Here is a 19,236-nt window from a genome sequence, read left to right on the forward strand (position 1 = left end):
CGGTGGTTTGGTCATAGGTTTGACCTTAGAGGTCTTTTCCAATGTAGATGATTCTGTTAATAGGATTCTGAACCACGGCTGACAGGGAAACCCCGGATAGGATCCCGCTCTGTTCCCTTTAGACCCTCTGCCGCAAAGCGGGGATGCGCGACCTCCCTACTCCCCTTTCCCCGACCCTTGATTCCACTCCCGGATTAGGTATATCCCCGTACCCCTCGGAACGGAGCCATTCCCGAGACTTGGGCCACCTGGTCTCTGGCACGGCCCGAGCGGCCAGGAGCGCGGCGCGCAGCCAGCTCCGCCCGCGGCCGGGCGGGCTGGGCCCGGCTCCGCCCCGCGGCTGCGCACACGCCCGATCCGGGGCTCAGCGCCGGCAGCTGCGTCGCTCCAGGAGCCTCCGGTTCTGCCGCTGTGCCGTGCCCGGCCCGGCCCGCGGAGCCCGCGCCGCAGGTGGGGAGGGAAGGGCGCTCCCGCGGCGGGCGGGGGCTGCGGGGCGCTGGCGGAGCTGCGCGCCGGGCGGGGGTCGCCTCGGCGGGGCCTGGGCAGGCCCGCGGCGGGACGGGGGGGCCGGGGGCCTGAGCTGGCCTGGCCTGGCCTGGCCTTGCTTTGCCCCTTGTCCTGCCTTGCCCCTGCCCCGGGACGGCTCCTGCGCCGAGACCCTCCCCAGGCGGAGCGGGGACCGGGGGCTGGCCGGGCAGCCCAGCAGCAGCCGAGCTCGCCGGGCCTTGGTCCAAGCCTGCCGGCTGTAAACTTCGCCATGTTTGTGAGAGCAGCTAGCGCTGATGGACGAGAAAATCCCTAAACCCCGGGATTTTTGATACCTTTATTTTGGCAGCGCCCGGCTTACGCCCAGGCAGTGTCCGAGACGTGGGTGCGTAGCGGGGTCGGGAAGGGCAGCGCTGGTCGTGCCCACCCGAGCTGGACGAGCCTGTGGCTGCTCCGTCCCTGCCTTACCCTGCTCTGCTTCGCAGGAGCTTGCGGTGTTGGCGGTTAAGGTGCAACTGACGGGGTAGGCGGTGGTTGCGATTCGAAATCTATTGCTGTATTGAAAAAGAAGTAGGTTTGTAATCTCAAATTTATACGTTTGCATATAAAGGTTAAGAACATCACCTAACTTGCTGGAGAAGTATAACAATTTAGTTTGACTCTATGAAGTTTCACTGAGTTTATAAACAGAGTTGTTTTCTCTAGTCTTGAGTGTAGCTCAGGATGTGGTGGTTCAGTCTGTCTTGTGACACGGTGTTTTGTCAGTGTACCATTGTGCTGCAGTGCATAGCAAGTTGAAGGGTGCGGTCGTAAACAAAAGCCACTTGTCACATCTTTAATTTACTGAACCCATTTTAACAAACTGTGAATTCACGGAAATCCCAGCTAAGTTCAAGGGGAACATCAGTTGCAAGGGAGACTGCACCAAAGCAGAGCTGTTCATTAAGTAGGATTTCTGACTTTGGTGACAGCATGGAAGTTGTGACATAGAGAGATGTTATATTGTCAGAGTCACTACTGTTTAGCCTCTAAGTGCTGGATAAAAAATCAACATGTTTTTGATTTGTGGTCAACTGTAATAAGGTTCAGACTTGGCTAGGGGAAAAAGCATGTTGGTGAATCCAATTCTGCTTGAAGATGGTTCTGTGTTTTCCTGTTTGTGAACTGAGACGTTACTCCCTGGTCTCTGGCACCATTAAATTCAATTATTGAAGCTCAGGTACAGTTGGCATTGGAGGATGCATCTGCTTTAGTACTTTAATTCAAATAAAGGATGTGCTCTTGAAAGGAGTTCCCAGTCATCCTTGCCTGCTGCACTTTGGTTCATGTCACAGTGTGGTCAGGGAGTGTGTGAACTTTCCCTTCTGGAAGAAGCTAAAACTAGAAGGTGCACTTCAGTTGTCAGTGGGTGTTGGATGAAGTGGTGGCAGAACAGCACGATCCCTAAGCTTTCAGATCTGTAATTGTGACAGCTATTACCTAAGCTGCAAGACTCAAGTTCCTTAGCTTGAAGGCTGTAGGTCAGCTGCAAGGAGAAAAGTAAACAAAAACCCCTTGTGAAATAATTGTCAACAGTGTCAGCAGCTTTTTCAGGACTTTTTTTTTTTAAATAGCTCGGTAGTTTTAATTTTCAGTTGAACAATTTCCATTATTGAATAGCTCCCAAACTTAGAATGTTTAAAAAGTGCTGTAGCAGCAGAAGGGTAAATAGCTTTCCTGCTTCTAAGGGTTTAATGACATAAGTGAAAAAAACAATCCTGCGTATTTGCTGGAGCAGTAACTGGGACTAGTTGGCATTTGTTGACTTACTTTCCTTCTCCCACATTCACCTAACCTTTGTGGCAGTGTAATGAATTCATGTTGTGTTTGCATTGCCATCAGTATTGAGATATTTCTGTTCTGTCTTGAGTAGCTGGTTTAAAATATTCTGACTTATTTTTCTCTTTTAATTTTCCTCTTAGGGCTTCCTTTTAGTGAACCAGCATGATAATTCCTAACTACCATTCTAAAAATACCTCATAATGGACAAAAAAAAAAAACCCCAGTGAAGTTTTGCATATTCTTTTTTAATCAATTAATCAATTGATTGATCAATTGATTAGTCAATCAATTTTAATCAATTTTATTCCTCAAAATACTGATTGAGTGACTGCTGTCTCTTGTGTGTTAAGTAACTAAAATGGGTTATGTGGATTACCTGAACAACTAAGTGCCATTGCTGTAGAGGTTTATTCTTTTTCTCTTGGAGGTTTTTTTCCCCCACATATTGCAAACTGGGTCATTTCTGCTTGCTGCATTTCTTTATGGACTTTAATTTCAAATGTTCTGTGTTTCAAGGTATTTTCAGTGTCAAGGCTGAAAAGCTGCAGTAATGAGGAAAAACTAAAATACACACAGGTAACAAAAATGTTTTTGTGAGTGATACTCTTTTAAACAAGTCTTTATAAATGCTGTGTATTGGCAGCTGCTATGTTTAAGTAACTCCCAATTTCCACTTTACTTCCCTGTGAACTAGTCCTCTTTTGAATTAAAGGGAATCATCAGTTTAAATACCAGGTGATCTATATGTCTAGCTTGGAAACTAACAGCCAATTCTATGTTCTCAAAACAAGTCCAGGCTAAAAAATTGCCTAAAATTTGGTCTGTCATGTGTGTAGAATTTACTCAAAATTGCTTTCTATGTGTAGAATTTACTCAAAATTGCTTTCTATGGCTCAGTGTTGATTTTTTTTTTTTAAATAATACAAGGATTAGTGTGTTGTGTTAAAACCTGTACAGTAACAATCCTTTGAAAAGCTGTTGCACCTTTTGTCTGCAGTTGTACTGTTCTAACTTTAACAGTGTCTCTCGTCGATCTGCTTTTAACCTGTGCATATTGGAGAATCTGAACAAAGCTCCCAGTTAATTCAGGTTTTTTATAGTTGAAAATTGACTCCAGCTTGACCAGGCCTTAGAGCTTTGCAGGTCTTAAGGGATCTGAGCAAAGGAGAACTGAGTCTTGTCACACTGTGGCCACACACTGACAGTTACCTGGTGCAGAGGAATAAATGCAAGCCATGTTTCAATCATTCTTCCTGAAAATCTCCTTCTGACTTTTTTTTAGACATGGGAAAATCACTTTCTCACCTCCCTATGCATACATGCAAGGAAGATGGCTATGATGGAAGCTCGGTGTCTGATAACGTGAGGAATGGTTTAGTTCACTCGGAAGTGCACAATGAGGACAGCAGATGTGGAGATGTGTCGCAGTTTCCCTATGTGGAATTTACAGGAAGGGATAGTGTCACCTGCCCAACCTGCCAGGGAACAGGAAGAATTCCACGAGGTAAGTTTCCTCGTTTATTATTTTTATTTCTTTTTTTATTCTATAAATTTACATCATAACCATATGCAGTTGTAATAATTCATAACAAATAGCTTTTCAAGTCAAAATGAAGTTTTCTCATCTTTTTGACTTTTTTTTTCAGCAGTAAGCATTTTGTTACACTAGATGAGTGTAACAAATCAGGTCATCTGTTACACCTTGGCTGTTACAACTTGGATCTCCTCTTGTCTTGTACTATGCAACTGTTTCTTCCTCCTCAGCTTTGAATCCACACATAACCATAGCTCATCCAAGTTAAATTAGCAAACATTTAGTTTCATGACATTTTATTGCACCTTTTTCAACTACCTATTTTAAACTATTTGAATCAATACATAACTGCAAAAATGGCTGCAAATACAGAGATGGAAAAGTAGACCTGGGCTCCAGCACCTCTTCCCTGATTTATAATGAATTTTTTTGCCCTCACTGCTGCCAGTGTCCCTTTTTTTCCTTTATCCTGCTTTTGTCTCACTGGTGCTTGCTAGGTGGATAACTCCAGCTTGGAGTTGAAAATATATAGGCTCTTTGGCTGCCTTGGGAAGGACCAGGGTACACAGCCTTAGTCTCCATACCTAACTGTTTTGTTTGCTTTGCCCTGATCCTTTCCTTTTCCTCTTGGTAAAACATGTTCCTTTGTTATGCTTCTGTCCTAAATGATAAGCTACCTAAATATTTATGAAGAGACCTGTGAAAGGAGAACACAGGATATCTGAAACCAGGCAGAAGGGGAGCTAAGTGGGCCAAGGCACAGCATTTTGCTTCAGCTGTGAGATTTTCCCTTTGACTGGGGAAAAGCTGATGACATGATTTCATGTTTGAGTTTGCCTTTGCCAGACCTCCTATCCAAAATAGATTATTGGGTGTAAAATCTCTTGGAACTGATTTTGAGCAGCAACTCAGGAAACTTGAGTGATGTCTGTGCTATGTTGTGCTTCAGTGAGATTAGGTTATGACACAGTTCTCAAACACCTGCATCTCACCTTTGTAGAAGGACCAGGGAGCATAGAATATTTCAGTGGTAGCAAATACCACAGGAGATTTGTGTTTTAGCTGTTAAACTTTCTATTACAATGTATTCTTGGAGTACCTCTGAATTCAGCAAATTTCAAATCTGGAAAAGTTATAAAACTAAAAATTATCTTAGCCAGAAAGGGTAAAAAAATTTGTTCTGTTAACTTGAAATACTTGTTAATATCAATAGCATGTTTTACTCAAAGTGCAGAAATAGCAGGATTTCTATGTTCAAAAGCTTCTTATTTTCACTGTAGAATCCTTGGATGTAATACTTAAATAAATGTTAGTTAATTATTTTATTCAAGATTTTACAGTAACTAAAACCATGCACATTGTCTATACATTCTAATGAAATAATGTGGTTAAACTTAGAACTTAAAATGAGTTATTGGAGCTAGGAGGATTGTGTTTGTAATCATTCCTTAGTATTTTAGAGAAGAAAAAGTGTCATGTTTGGAGGTCATTTGAGGGGAGAGGGAAAAAATTTAAGAATGACAGCATGACTAGTAAGACTATAATTAATACATGATATGATGGCTAAACTATAATAAATCCATGAAATTTTGTTTTGTTACTTGGACAGCTTTAGTTTTTAGTATGATGTGTGAAAGGAGGACTGTGATATTTTCTTAAAGGTGGAAAATGCTTCATTGAGGTAGAGATGAAAATGTGTTTTAAATTGGTAGAGGCTTTTTAGAAGGTTGATGTTTTGCATGCCACTGTATGCTTGGTTAGCATGTTTTGCTTAGCTTAGTGATTCAGCATGCAATCATTGCCAAGTGCTTGATTAGCTAAGTGATGATTTGATCAAATTCTGCATTTGGCTTAAAAATTGCAGGTCTGACTTGGCCTTGAGGCCTCTGTTCTCGTACAGTTCCACAACAAATAGCACCAGCTCTACTGGCAGATGTAGTACATGTATTTTCAACTACTCATCTGTGCATGTGCTCTTTATTTCTGTTGTTAAGATAGTCCCTATAAAAATGCTGTCCAGTGACACAACTTTCAAGGAGAAATTCCAGTAGATACTTATTTTGACTTCCAGGGTGCTGCAGCTCAGTAGCGCCATGATAAATATGGTTTTCTATACTCCTGATTTCCAGAATGCAGTGTGTGCATAGCTTGTGTTGCCCAGATCACCTGTATTGTTAGCTTTGGTTGTTTCAGGGCTTGGTTTTGGGCTTGTTTGTTGGGTTTTTTTAACCAAACCTGACTTCTGCTTTTTCAGAAGAGTACATGCAGAATGCCTTTTGAATCAGTTCTTACTGCCTAAGCTTCTGAATATTTTGTCCCATGAGTTCATATGGTCTGGTATAAATAGCTCAGAGCTGTTCTGCATCGCTTTTTCTCCAGGAAGTGGTGCCAGAGGCAATAGTGCCTCTGGTCATGTGTGCAGCACAGAGGCAGAATTTATTGCTGTTTTGGTCCTTGTGGACTTGGTGTTTTTTCATCTTGATGTTGTGTAAGCCATGCTCTATTTCAGAAAGTGACATCAGCTACAGTAGCATTCGACCTGGGTCCTTATCTGGAATTTAACTGTTTATCTTTAGTGTTTATTCTTTGGTGCCACTAAGTTGTAACCGTTACTCTTTGTTTAAAAGAGTTGCAACAACACTTACACTTTGTTTAAATTCTGAAAGGGTGTTTTTGTTTCCAGGGCAGGAAAATCAGCTGGTAGCCTTAATTCCATACAGTGATCAGAGACTGAGGCCAAGAAGAACGTAAGTCAATAGCTGTTTGTGATACCTGAATCTACAGTTAATTATTCTCTTCTAGTTAAAATTCAACAATTCAAAGGGGATAGCAATAAGAAGAATCAAGCAAAAAATCAGTGGATTGCTTTCTTGCATTCATTATTGGAAGAACAGGGCTTGTGGGTAATATCAGCCTTAACCTCTAACTCTTGGTGAGTTATTTATTAACAGGTGTGCATACTTCCATCACAGTACATCTTAGCTAAGTACAAAGCTAAGGAGTACTGTATGACCTATTTTGTGTAACATCCTAAATTATCTAAGCAGACACATCTTCACTGTTAGTGTTTGAGTTAATCAGTAGCATCTTTGAGCCACTACTACAAAATAAGTCACCTTAAATGAATTTGTAACATTCTGATTTTTGCAGCTAGAAAAATCAACAATTTGTGATACAGCATATTTAATTTTTTTTCTAGGATCTACTTAGGGGGTTCACTACAATCCTCAGGGCTTCTTATTCTGACATGTTTTGGTTTTTACTTCTTTTTTTTTTAATGTTTTGATATTTTTGTAGTAAACAGAAATGAGTGCCAGGTAAAAGAAATATATTAGCTTCACATAATACTATTCTGGATAATATATCTGATGTAATGGTAGTGCAGATATGAAACATACTACTTTAGTGTTCAAATCTTGACAAAATTGGAGCTGAAGTAGATCCTTTTATTTGTGGAGGGTTTTTTATTATCTCTCACACCACTACTACTACCCCACCCTCCTATGCACACACACACACACACAGAGCCACACACACACAAACACACCCTTTTCTATTAGCTTGATTTTGAATTTCCTGCTCCTTAGCTGAAGTTCTAACACTTTCCCTGGAAGCTGGGATTCTCTGTCATAAAAGCTTTATTTTGTGGTCTGGGTGTTTTTTGTGAGACTTCCACAAAATGATGGAAGTTGTGCTATAAATAAATGTTAAGAGGAAGTGGATTTGTTTCAAAGCACATAAATATTTACCTCTTCCATTTTCCTTTGCAAGTTACAAATGTGGGGATAACCACATGATTTGAAATGTGATTTCTGATATTTATGCAAGAGTAACAGCTGTTTAAGACATAGCTGTGAAGTGCAACGTAGGGTTTTTTTCCCTTTTTAGAAGCTAATGGAAGATAGAAATAGACTGAATTAATTGTATTCACTAGTCCTGCTCCTTACAATTTAAAATAGCATGCCGTTGTTTTTTAATGTGCTTTTGACTCTGAATTGTGCTTTTTTTTTTTTCTTCCAGAAAGCTCTATGTGACTGCTTCTGTAACTGTGTGTTTACTACTCTCTGGGCTGGCTGTATTTTTCTTGTTTCCTCGCTCAATTGATGTTCAGTACATTGGTGTGAAGTCAGTCTATGTCACTTACGAACAGGAAAGACGGATAATCTATCTCAATATTACAGTAAGTCTGACTTTTTGGATGTTTGTAATGCATGAATGCAACAGGAGATACTGCTTTGGGAGTTTAATGTATGTAGAAACTGTGGTCTGGCTGAAAAGCTTAATTGGTGCCTTAAGAACTAGAGTTGGTGACCAGTTTGAAAAATGTAACTGAGCCTGCTGTGGCTGGTTCCTGCAGCGGTAGCTAATAGAGATGTATGTAGTTGCAAGGTGACACTGGGTATTCTGTTTTCAAAGGAACAGTAACTTTGGAGTTCTCAGTGTTACTTTTGGAATATGTCTGAAATGTAGTGTGTGTATGTAGGAATGCTATTTGCTACTGCCCTGGTATTATACCTCTGTCAAAATAGGTGTTAAGAAAAAATACTTTCTTATCCACCTTAAAACTTAAAGGAGCTCTTCCCAGATAGTTCTTGATTTCTTTGTAGTGACCTTCATACAGGTTTGCCTAAAAACTTTTGGTAGACTTTTCCTTGACTTTAAATAAAGCAAAGCTGCCATGGGAGAAAAGAGGTCCTTTGATAGCTAAATTTCCTGGAAGGAATAATAGAGGATAGGAAGATAAGCAATATTTGAAGTGGAGGGTTGTTACCAGGAAAGTTTGTGCAGAAGTTTGTGTTACTCACTATATTCACTAAACAAACTCAGAAGTGATAGTGACCCTACTCCTCTCTGCAGTCCTTACAGGTAGGAAAATCTGCTTGCAGAATTTCTGATATTACTATCTTATGCACAAGATTCAAAATGCTTGCTCACTGAGATACACAGAATGGATAGGTGTTTCTGTTTTGTGTTTGCTTTTTCAGAACACACTTAATATAACAAATAACAACTACTACTCTGTTGAAGTAGCAAATATCACAGCCCAAGTTCAGTTTTCAAAAACAGTTATTGGCAAAGCACGGTTAAACAACATCACCAACATTGGTCCACTGGATATGAAACAGGTGAGTAGCTTAGGCTTTCAAAGTTAAACATGTGTTAATTTTCATATATAAATCTATTTATTGGTGTTTTCATTGCTTTTTTATTGTGGTTGTTCTTTAGATTGATTATATGGTGCCCACAGTCATACAAGATGAAATGAGCTACATGTAGTAAGTACTCACTCACTTTTAAATATCACATGCATCTTATTAAAAGTTGCAGTGCTGTCAAAAATAACTTTTTCCAAAGTTAGCAAGAATCTGTTTGAAGAGATGCTGGGGCATTTTCTTTAAGTTTAGTAATACTGAAAGATAGGTAAATCACAATTGCTTGATTAGTTTCATATAGTGGCTTGCTGTACCTGGCTATATACCCTTTAAAGGGTATCTCTGTTGCGGTATTTTAGGCACTAGTTAGGACTGCTGCTTTAGGGGTGGAAGTGCAGGTATGTTCCCCTGACAAGTTCTCTAGCAACTTTCCCACAACTTTCTCTGCAGTAGAAGGAAATTTGTATTTAGTGGTATACAAATTAGAGGCTTGTCTTCACATGTTGTATATACAGTAGTAAGCCTGGCCTTTTAGTGGTTTTATTCATAGCTCCTGTAAGTTCATTTGTCCAACAGACTGTTACCTCATTATATCTTGGTCACAAACCCCAATTTTAGTTCTCTTACGCTGAAGTTCAGACTGAGCAGAAAGAGTTAACTATTGAGGCTTCAGGTCTGTGTGCAGTTCTAGTGAATGCCAGCCTCTCTGGGATGGGAGAAAACCTTGTTGCCTTCAGTTGTTGAAATAAAATGAAATAGATGTGAAATGCTAAGTTGAGGCACAAACTTCAGATCAACAGAAATGTTGAACCTCTAACTTACACCTTTTAAAAGTGTGTAAGTTAGCTTTACATAAACACTGAATCTTGTGAATCTGCTTGCACTTTGGATGCATGAGGAATAAATAAACTTAATAAACAGCCTTCATAGAACTCATGATAATGCTGTATTTTCTTACAATTTGGATAAGCTGAGTTCACTGACTCTTTTTTTTTTTTTTTTTTTTTTTTTGTTGGTTCAGGGGGAAAGAATGACAAAGGCATGCAAATATTGTAGGTGGCTGCCAAGCAATCTTACTACACTGATCGCATACTTTTCATTCTAGAGCTGATAAATTTGTAACCAAGAGCAATGATTTAAGAAGCAGGGGTTAAAAGTATGCACTTACATGGTGCTCTTTATGGCTGGTATGTAAGCATGTGTCAGAAAATGTAAGTCTGAAAAGGTTATCTTGCAAGAGAGCAATAACCTTGACTTTGGAATATGTGTATGTTGGTTAAAGGTTATTTTGCATAATATAGAAGTGGATGAGTTCAAAAAACAGGTGACAAAGTGATACTGACAGGCTTTAAATGTAGTGGCTCAGGTAACCTTGGTTAGCTTATGGAAGATGGAATGAGCACTTTCTGAGGACACTTGTGTTGTGTCCTCAGCATTACATGAGAGCAAGCACATGTGAAGACAGTACTCGTGAAAGTAAGACTATGTATGTAGCAGTGGCTCCAGGTGAGCTTACAATTATTCTGTTGCCACTGCCAGCAACTCTGTAGTCTCTGTATAGAGACAGCAATTACCCTGGAAAAGTTTGATGTAAATCTAACAATTGTTCTTCTTTTTTGCAGTGACTTCTGTACTTTACCATCTATCAAAGTACATAACATAGTAGTGATGATGCAGTAAGTATGGTAGTCTTCCTATATGTGAGAAACAACTTCAGAAGCCATGTAATTCTCATTAAAATAATACTCAAATACTTAATCCTGGAGTCTTTGCATCATAGATAAAATGAAGTCAAATTGCTTTTTAGTGTAGTAGCTTTATAGTTACAGAAAGTGAACTGTGTCTTTTGACAGGTTCTGGAGGTGTAAAGACTGGATTGAGAAGTATTGTTACTGTATCTACTGTGCAGCTGGGCTGTAGCCATGGAGTTACTGATGTCTCTAAAATTACTTTGTATATCAGTTCAAAACTTGCTGAGAACTTTGATCTTGAAGGAGTTCATGGTTTTAGTACTCTGTCAGAGACTGCTTTGTGACAGTGCTTTTTTGTGATTTTGCATAAATTTCAGAATGGTGGGGTCTTTCGTTGGTGAGAGACTGGGGCATATCTTTAGAGTAGATATAGCATGGCTTGTAGTTTGTTTAATCATTTGCTTTCTTATCACAAACAAGAAATATTATTTTTAGTGGTAGATATTACAAGTAAACTTCAGCTTTAGCATCTTTAGGAAAAGGAATCAGTTGTCTCATGGAGAAAATCTATAGTGGTAAATCAGTAATGCTCTTAAATTTATTTAAAACATATTTCATTCCAAAACCTTTTCCTTAATAACCCTAGTAATATAAACACAGTGACTTTTAGAATAGGAAGCTCAAAATCTCTTCTCTTCTGTCTTTTTAAGAGTGACAGTGACAACCTCGTACTTAGGCCACCCTGAGCAAATATCCCAGGAGAGATACCAGTATGTGGACTGTGGAGGAAACACGACCTACCAGCTGGGCCAGTCAGAATATTTAAATGTCCTTCAGCCTCCACAGTAAAAGCACCTGTTGGTTGGTGTGGAATGACTGCAGTTGGTGCTTGCAGAGATCCTTTGGATAGAACTGGTGTTCCATGGAGTGGAGAGTACATGTGATGTACAGCATAGCGAACATGGAGATCTGTACACTTTAGATGCAAGGAGGGAAAGGTGCAAATTGTAAATAGGTGCACTTGTTAAATGTTGTGTTTTCCCCTTCTGTTTGCTTTCTGTTACTGTAAGCACTTCTGTCAAGTTGTATGGTGGGGGGGAGAGGGGGAATATCAGATTCTTGAACAGAACTGGGGCTTTTCCTTACAGTGTGGTACATCAACTTAGAGTAACTGTGTGTATGTCTGTGTTTAGGTGAAATGTGTCACTAATGAGCATTTTTAAAAAGTAATACTCATAAATTTTCAGTTTATACTTCAGTTCTTGATATTTGACTATTGAAAATGGAATGTTACTACTTAAATAACAAGATTACTTTGAGATGTCTGGGTATGAAATTTTTGTTAGTAACCCAGTGGAAGTAGTTCTTTATTTTGGGATTCTACACTTTATTTGCTATCCATGATTAGAGGTGACATACAGTCTATGAAAGCCAGGAAAGCTCTCTTGGATGACACTATAGCTGAATATGCAGTTTCTAGAATCTGGCATATTTTCATTCATATTCCCTCTTGCTACCTCTGGGATGTTATAAGGAGAATATATATTGTTAGATTTAAAGCTAACATATATTGTTAGATTTAAAGCTGGGTTTAAAAAGTAAACAAGAAACAACCCCCACAACAATTACTGACAAAGGAAAAATACAAGACTCTAGAAAACAAACAAGACTTTATTAGTCTGTTTTTTAGTAAGCTTTTTAGAACAGGTATTAAAATCAAGATTGTGCATTTGGAACTAGGTGGGAAACTTTTGAGCATGGGTTTGGAGAGCTTGGTGTAAATTTTTGTGATTTTTACTGTTTTAATAGATTATGTACCTAAGCATCTTTTAAGTGTTAATATGTTGGGTTGTGTTCATTTCTCGCGCAGGCTCAGTAAGCAAATGCAGTAGTTATCTGTACCTCCAGAGCACTCAACGGTCACATCAAAGTTACCCAAGGGAAGATGAAGCAATTCTTTCTGTAGGAGTAAATGCTGATGTAATTGTGAGATTACTGACTGACAGCACAAAATAGTTTCTGTAGCACAGTTTGCACATGTGAATTTCTGGGGTAATTGTCAGTCATGATGATTATAAACTTTGGGTCCAAAGTTGTTTGACTCCTGAAGGCTGACTCTTCTTAGGGTTTATTTTTTAATTAGCTAGATCAGGATTGTTTCATTTCTGAATTAGGTGAGATGCAGCTGTAAGAAGGTACTATTGAGACTGTTGCATTGTAATGAATAATGTATTTTTAAAATAGGTATTACTGGTTTTGTGCTGCCTGTCTCCTGGAAATAAGCTACACAAAATGAATTGGCAATAAACACAATAGAAAAAGGCTTCTGAGTAACTTGCCACTAACAATCTCTGATGCCCCAGTACTTCAGTGAAGATAGATGTCTACATTATTCTCTTCTTTGCTGGCCTCTCTTAGATGGACCTAAGGGGGTGGGTGGGGAAAAAAAGTGGGTGATGTTACAATGATTTAAGAGACATTAAGTAACCATAATAAACCCCTAAACCCGCCCTCTTCTATGTGAATTTCTATGAGCACTTATTCTAGAGGCTATGAAAAGCTTTGGAACCGCAGCTGTCATATAGCTGTTGTCATATATCAGTTTCATATAGTTGTTGATGAGATGAAGACTTCATCTTTTGCCTTTAGAGAACTTCTGTAACTGGAGTAGTCAATTGAGATTACTTATTGTAGTTATATTCCAAAGATTATTCTTGATTTTGTCGTCTTAAAAGTAAACATTCTTTATTACAGCTTACAGTCATGAGGGAAACTAGTCCACAACTGACTCACCTTTCTAGAGTTTAGATGAGGTTCAGCCCTGTAGCTGCTAAAATGCATTTATAAGCTTGTCTGACAGCCTGAAAAGATACAGGTGATAGCTAAAGACTAGGAGAGCGGGGAGCTGCCTAGAAGCAGAGAGGTAAACTCATGATACCTGTTGTAGAAAGATATGCTGATAATGGCAAGTCAAGAGAGAATTCTGGTTTAAATCATATCAGAACTGAAGTCTGCCAGCAAGTGACACAGGCTCTTTTCCTCTAGGCTTAAATATTTACACACTGGAATGTTGTTTTTGTTTGGGGGTTGTTGTTTGTGGTTTTTGAAATAGAAAAAGAAGAAAACAGCTGTAGGCAGATAGTTATATTGGTTTAAACCAATTTTTTCTTCCAAGGGTGAAAAGTAATCTAAAATAACTGGGATGGCACAATGATCAAATTATTTGGTGACAGTAGTGAATGCTGCTTTTGCACAAGCATGGCGGGGGTAAGTTACACTTTATGTAATGTTGAGACTCAAACTTGCTTTAGAAATTTTGGTGGACATGCTGAGCAAAATCAGTACTTAAATCTGTGATTCTTAACCTTGCATGAAGTGCTTGGAATTCTCTGATTTAAATTAAAGAATTGAGTGGAGTCATTCTTTCCATGTATGTGTCAGAAGAGAGAGGATAAAACTCAGGTTTTTTTAATCTAGGATATCTAAAACATCAATTTGTGATAGACTTACTGAATGATGAAGAGTTCTCATCTTAAGAAACAAACTGGGTTAAAAATCCCACTGAATTCTCAAATTAAGTCAATAATGGGAGAATAAAAGGCTTAGGGTTCCAAGTGCTAGTATTCCCTTGCACAACTGTCAGCATATTACTAACCAAATAAGGCAAGTATTTCAATTTATCTACTGATTGCATCTCATCAGATAAACAGATAAACATCTGTGTGAATAACTTGTTCTTGCTTTATGTGACCAAGCTTGGAAACATGCTAAGGGAGCAAGAGAACTCACTATTAACTTGTATAACTTTGTAAACAAGGTATCAGTATAGATCCAAGTGCCAGACCTTTTGTTTTTCACATTCATTTTATCTTGATCTTAAAATAAAAAAGGCAAGCCTTTCAGTTCAGTTGTAAATCAATAAATACAATACTCTCCAAAAAGTCGACTTGAAAAATTAAAGGTTTTTTTCCTGGTTTTTCTTATGTGTGTCTTCTGAAGTGATTAATATTTCATTTGTAACTTCCCCTGGTCTTCAAACACTATCAAATACCTTTATGCTGATATTGCAGTGTGTTTATTTCTGGTAGAATTCTTTTCACTTGAATACTTTGTAGCAATTCCTTTGCCAAAACCTGTTGCACTTTAAAATGGAAGCTCTGATAGTTATTTCTTAAAACAGTAAGAAATATAGTTCAGATGTTGCACTGTAATGGCACTATTGAAAATCAGCTTAATGTATTCTGTTTAAAATAACTATAAAATTTCAAAAATTTAACTGAAGTATGGAACACATAAATGCGTAAGAATGTTGACTATTTGACCATTGTAGGACGAAGTACTGTACGTTTCAAATATACTGCTTTAAAAATAAAAGAATGAATAAATAACCATCCAAGATCCAAACCATCAAAGATCTAATCATCAAATATCTATTTGGAGAGATTTAAAGGGAAGCACTCTTATTAAAATATTAAATACCTGACATTTCTGAATTCCTGGTTTGGGAAAAAGCCTGTAGAAGTTAATTCATAATTTCTTTACTCATCTCAATGTCATAGGGATGGTTGCTTAATTCCTAATCTTTTGTGAAGAAAACCATAAGTATATTTTTTCTCTGTGGTGTAACTTTGAAGTTCTTAATGCACTTCTGATGTGTGCATGACCTTGATATTAACATTGTAGTGTTTATATTTTGCAGCCTGATGTTGGCAGTTTTGAGTACATGTTTCAGCTGACTTTGCTTCAAATTGTCCTTGAGGTTCTGCAAGTGAATATATTTTTTCATAATAGTGCATTGCAAACATGCTGGGTTTTTTAGCATGTGCTTTATAAAGGGAACCATTTAAACACCAAACCTCTAAGTGCTTGGATTGAACCATGAGGGTCTTTAACCTGACTGAAGTGCTGTGCCCTCATGGTGGAAAGGATGGTGCTTGGAGTAGTATGAAAGAACTTTCTGTATTCAGAAAATGCTAAAAGGGAAATAGTGTTATTTCTTATTCAGCATTTAAGGTTTCCCTTTTTTTCCTCCTATTTTTTCTTTTTTTGAGGGGTGGTAATTGTGGTTTGTTTTTCTTCCCACCCTGCTAATCTATAGCGAGACATCTGTCCATTCTCAGACAGCGCCTTCTGAAATGGGTGACTTGTTCCAGAGTTGGGCAGCTGCAGGAAGCTTCACTTCAGCTGAATTGCACTTGTAGAGTTAAGAGATGAGAAAGACCAGCAGTGGTACCTCTAAGAACTATGAACTATACTTGCCTGTCTAACAAAATGACACAACCCTAGTAATTCTTCCAGGCTTTCCTCTACTGAAAGGGAAGGATAAATAATGCAAGTGCAACCAATATACTTCAGCAACTAGCAAAATATTTGTTAGTGATGGCCCTGGTCACACCAAAAAGTCTCCTTTTTTTTTTTTTTTGGCCCAGGGAAGGTTGAATATCCCAGCCAAAAGATATTGAGAACAATTATTTGGCTGTGGCAAACATCCAGTGTCTGTTACACTTCAGAAGTCACCTACCTATTTTATGTGAATTGTGATCATTACCAGAGGGTTGTTTTGGGGTAGTTCTATTACCTACAGCTTTTGCCATATGAATCTGGCAGGCCTTTGGCCAGGAAAACCAGTCTGCATTGGATCTGCACACGTTGTGTGGAGAGCCCTTCAGTCTAGTGGGAGACTGTTCAGTGGGAATAACATCCTGATCCTCATACTCTCCTCCTCCAGCCATTACAAGGGTCCTACAACTTGGATGCATATGTTTCCTGGGTACTGAAACTGCTTTTGCTTTGCATGGGCAGGGATGTTTAGTACCACACATGTAAGTGTATTATGGTGCCTGAGTATTTTGGGTCTGACTGACTGTGATGTGGTTCTTTTGTTTGTTTTAAGGAAGCAAATTTAACTGCTGTTAACATCCAATGTACAGAGTGTGCATATAATAGCTTGAGATATGTATAAAAATACTAATGAGTGATAACTATTTTTGTAACTTAAGATGTTCTTGTAAGTGTGTAGCAAACAATCTATCCAGTAAAGCATGATAAACACTCTAGAAGTCAAAGAGTATTTTGGAATGACTTGTAGGACACAGAAGCTATGTTAACGTAAGCTAACTGGGGCGCCAGGGATCTTGTTATTCAGAGGTTCAAAATCTGGGCCTAACTTCATTATGAATACGTTTCTAGACAGGATTGTTTGACTCAAAGAATTCTATTAAATTTTCTATTTAAAAAGCTTGGATCACGTATATATTTTTTTTTAACTGACTTAGTATTTTTCTCCCTTTCTTCCCTGTCTCCCACAAGTTTTCCCTCTATCTCACCATATTTTCCCACTAGCTTTCATGTATTTTCAAGGATATTACTTCAATTTTTGTAACTTTGCAAAGTTTTCACATCATGGAATGCCATCCACTTTTTTTATACTATGTTTTATTGTGTTAAGTCTGTAATAAACTTGAGTATCTGAAAGCTGAACATCATCTGTGAATGAATTAATGTTGTCTCACTGAACTACTGAAGTAACTGAGTCCAGACTTGGGCTGTTGTAGTGAGTTGGCCCCTGCCACCAGGTGAGCCCCCATGCAATTGCTCCTACGCTCCTCCCTCCCAGTAGGATGGTGGAAAGAGCTGGGACAAAAGCAAGAAAACTTGAGTCAGGATGAAGACATTTTAATACAAGAAGCAAAGCTGTGTTCACAAGCAAAACAAAATAAGAAATTTATTTCCTTGCAGCAGGCAGGTGTTTACAACAGAAAGAAAAACCCCATAATGCAGATTAGCCTTTCTTTCTGTTTTTCCTGAGCTTTTACTGCTGAGCATGATCTCATATGGAATAGCCCTTTTGTCAGCTGGGAGCATCTGTCCTGGCTGTGTCCCCTCACAGCTTCTTGGCCACTCACAGCCTAGGCCCTGCAGGTTTGGGCAGACACAAGGGGGGAAGAGGCAATGAAAAAGGAAATCTCTGTTGCTGTGTGAACTCTAACTCAGCATTAGCCAAAACATTGGTGTGTTATCAGCACTGTTTTATCCACAAACCCAAAGCACAGAGCTGTATGGCAGGGATGATGTAAGGAAAATAAATTAACTCCATCCCAGACAGACCCAGTTAAACCTATCTGCAAAGTTACTTTAAGGAAGCATTATTGCTGAAAAACCCAAATCTTTAAAAACTGGGCAACAAAGAACATGACTTTGGAACATTCAGAACATTCGTAATACTCAAATGTTACAAATAGCTTTACACAGATGTTTTGGAACAACTTAGTGGGATATTTTTAATGTTTGTCTTGGAGAAAACTTGTATATTCACAAGTGCTACACCAGTTTTCTGGCTCGGATTTGTACGTAGAGGGTTTTTGCTTCTGCTTGTGAATCTCTTAAGAATGGCTGATTTTTTTCAACTAAGTTTAGGTGGGAAAATAACTACAGTCATTCTTGCTATTTTCTTTTCATAGAGTCACTTTTCCATCCCAGAGTTGTCATAACCATTGTTACAATTGTCCAAGCCCTGTATGGAACACTGTAAATGGGAGAACAGCAACCCTTCAGCGCTACTTTCCTGTGTTTAGATAAGAGCTTGAAGAGATGGAAAGATCTGGTTCTGTCTTGTTCTACTGATCTGGAGATGGGTCGACAGAAATGTAGCTTTAATGGTGAACAGTTTTATTTGATCCAAAAACATCAAACTACATTATTTGGATTCCTCTCCTGTGTTGGTTTTTTCCATTCAAAGCAGGTAGGGGACTACAAAGGTGAAAATCTACCAGGTAAATTTCAAATGCCACTTTGCCTGTCTGGAGAGTATAAAGAGCATTAAAAGTGAATAAATGCACTGACAGATGAGAACATGTAATAATCAAATATGAATTTGGACAGATTGAAAGACCTAGAAATTCTTATTCTGGAACACCCAAAACAGATTATTTTGAGATCCAACTACTGAAAGGTCTGACATCTTGAAACAGACTCGTTTCAAAGACCTAACTGACAGAAACTTCTGAAAGATTTTGAAGTTTCCCTGCCTGTACATTTCTTACCTTTTACTTCTCAAAATTTCATACAGATCTCAGTATAACTGTGTAACTGACTGCATACTTGGGATGTGGTTTTGGGATATATCCACCTGAGAGTACTCTGGGTACACTGATTACGAATGACACTAATTGCCTTCCAGTGTAAAGGTGATGTCTATCTGGCAACTTAAGGAATACCAAATCACACATTTAATTTTGCTAGAAGTCTCTTGATGTCAGATGAGGTAAAGATCCTGCTATATTTCTGTTGTTATTTTTGGGGGGTTTTGTTTTGGTTTGTTTTGGTTTAGTTGGGGTTTTTTTGGGGTTTTTTGTTTGTTTGGGTTTTTTTGTTTGGTTTTTTTGTTTGTTTGTTTGTTTTTGTTTGTTTTGTTTTTCTTCAGGAATCCTTCCTTCTTAAGTCTCAGAGCTGAGGTGTTTTTCCTGTGGATGGGTAGCAGGTGTCACACAGTTTAATTAGCTGTCATGGGCACTGTGGAGCTGACCTTGCTCCATAATGGAGCTGCTTTTTC

The 19,236-nt window shown here is 38.7% G+C and overlaps 1 protein-coding gene across 2 annotated transcripts; it reads left to right on the forward strand.

Moving 5' to 3' along the window:
• The first annotated feature begins 304 nt into the window (after window positions 1-304).
• TMEM106B (transmembrane protein 106B) lies at window positions 305-17,165 on the forward strand. Of its 2 annotated transcripts, XM_041466198.1 has the most exons (9): window positions 367-450; window positions 2,824-2,883; window positions 3,590-3,811; window positions 6,525-6,588; window positions 7,862-8,021; window positions 8,827-8,967; window positions 9,068-9,117; window positions 10,617-10,670; window positions 11,396-17,165. In XM_041466198.1, the coding sequence occupies exons 3-9, from the start codon at window positions 3,592-3,594 to the stop codon at window positions 11,532-11,534; spliced, it is 828 nt and encodes a 275-aa protein (XP_041322132.1). In that variant the 5' UTR covers window positions 367-450; window positions 2,824-2,883; window positions 3,590-3,591; the 3' UTR covers window positions 11,535-17,165. The 2 variants fall into 2 exon arrangements, with proteins under 2 accessions (XP_041322131.1, XP_041322132.1); XM_041466197.1 differs by lacking the exon at window positions 2,824-2,883 and having other exon boundaries at window positions 305-450.
• The last annotated feature ends 2,071 nt before the right edge of the window (window positions 17,166-19,236 follow it).

This window comes from Pyrgilauda ruficollis, unplaced genomic scaffold (assembly GCF_017590135.1).
Source record: "Pyrgilauda ruficollis isolate IOZ18807 unplaced genomic scaffold, ASM1759013v1 scaffold2, whole genome shotgun sequence".
Classification (NCBI taxonomy): Eukaryota; Metazoa; Chordata; class Aves; order Passeriformes; family Passeridae; genus Pyrgilauda; species Pyrgilauda ruficollis.

Excerpts from the sequence above, each read along its gene's own strand:
- TMEM106B (XM_041466197.1), top strand. The coding sequence starts at position 3,592 with ATGGGAAAATCACTTTCTCACCTCCCTATGCATACATGCAAGGAAGAT. Across the intron at positions 8,968-9,067 it reads GTCCACTGGATATGAAACAG|ATTGATTATATGGTGCCCAC; the intron begins GTGAGTAGCTTA and ends GTTGTTCTTTAG. Across the intron at positions 9,118-10,616 it reads GATGAAATGAGCTACATGTA|TGACTTCTGTACTTTACCAT; the intron begins GTAAGTACTCAC and ends TCTTTTTTGCAG.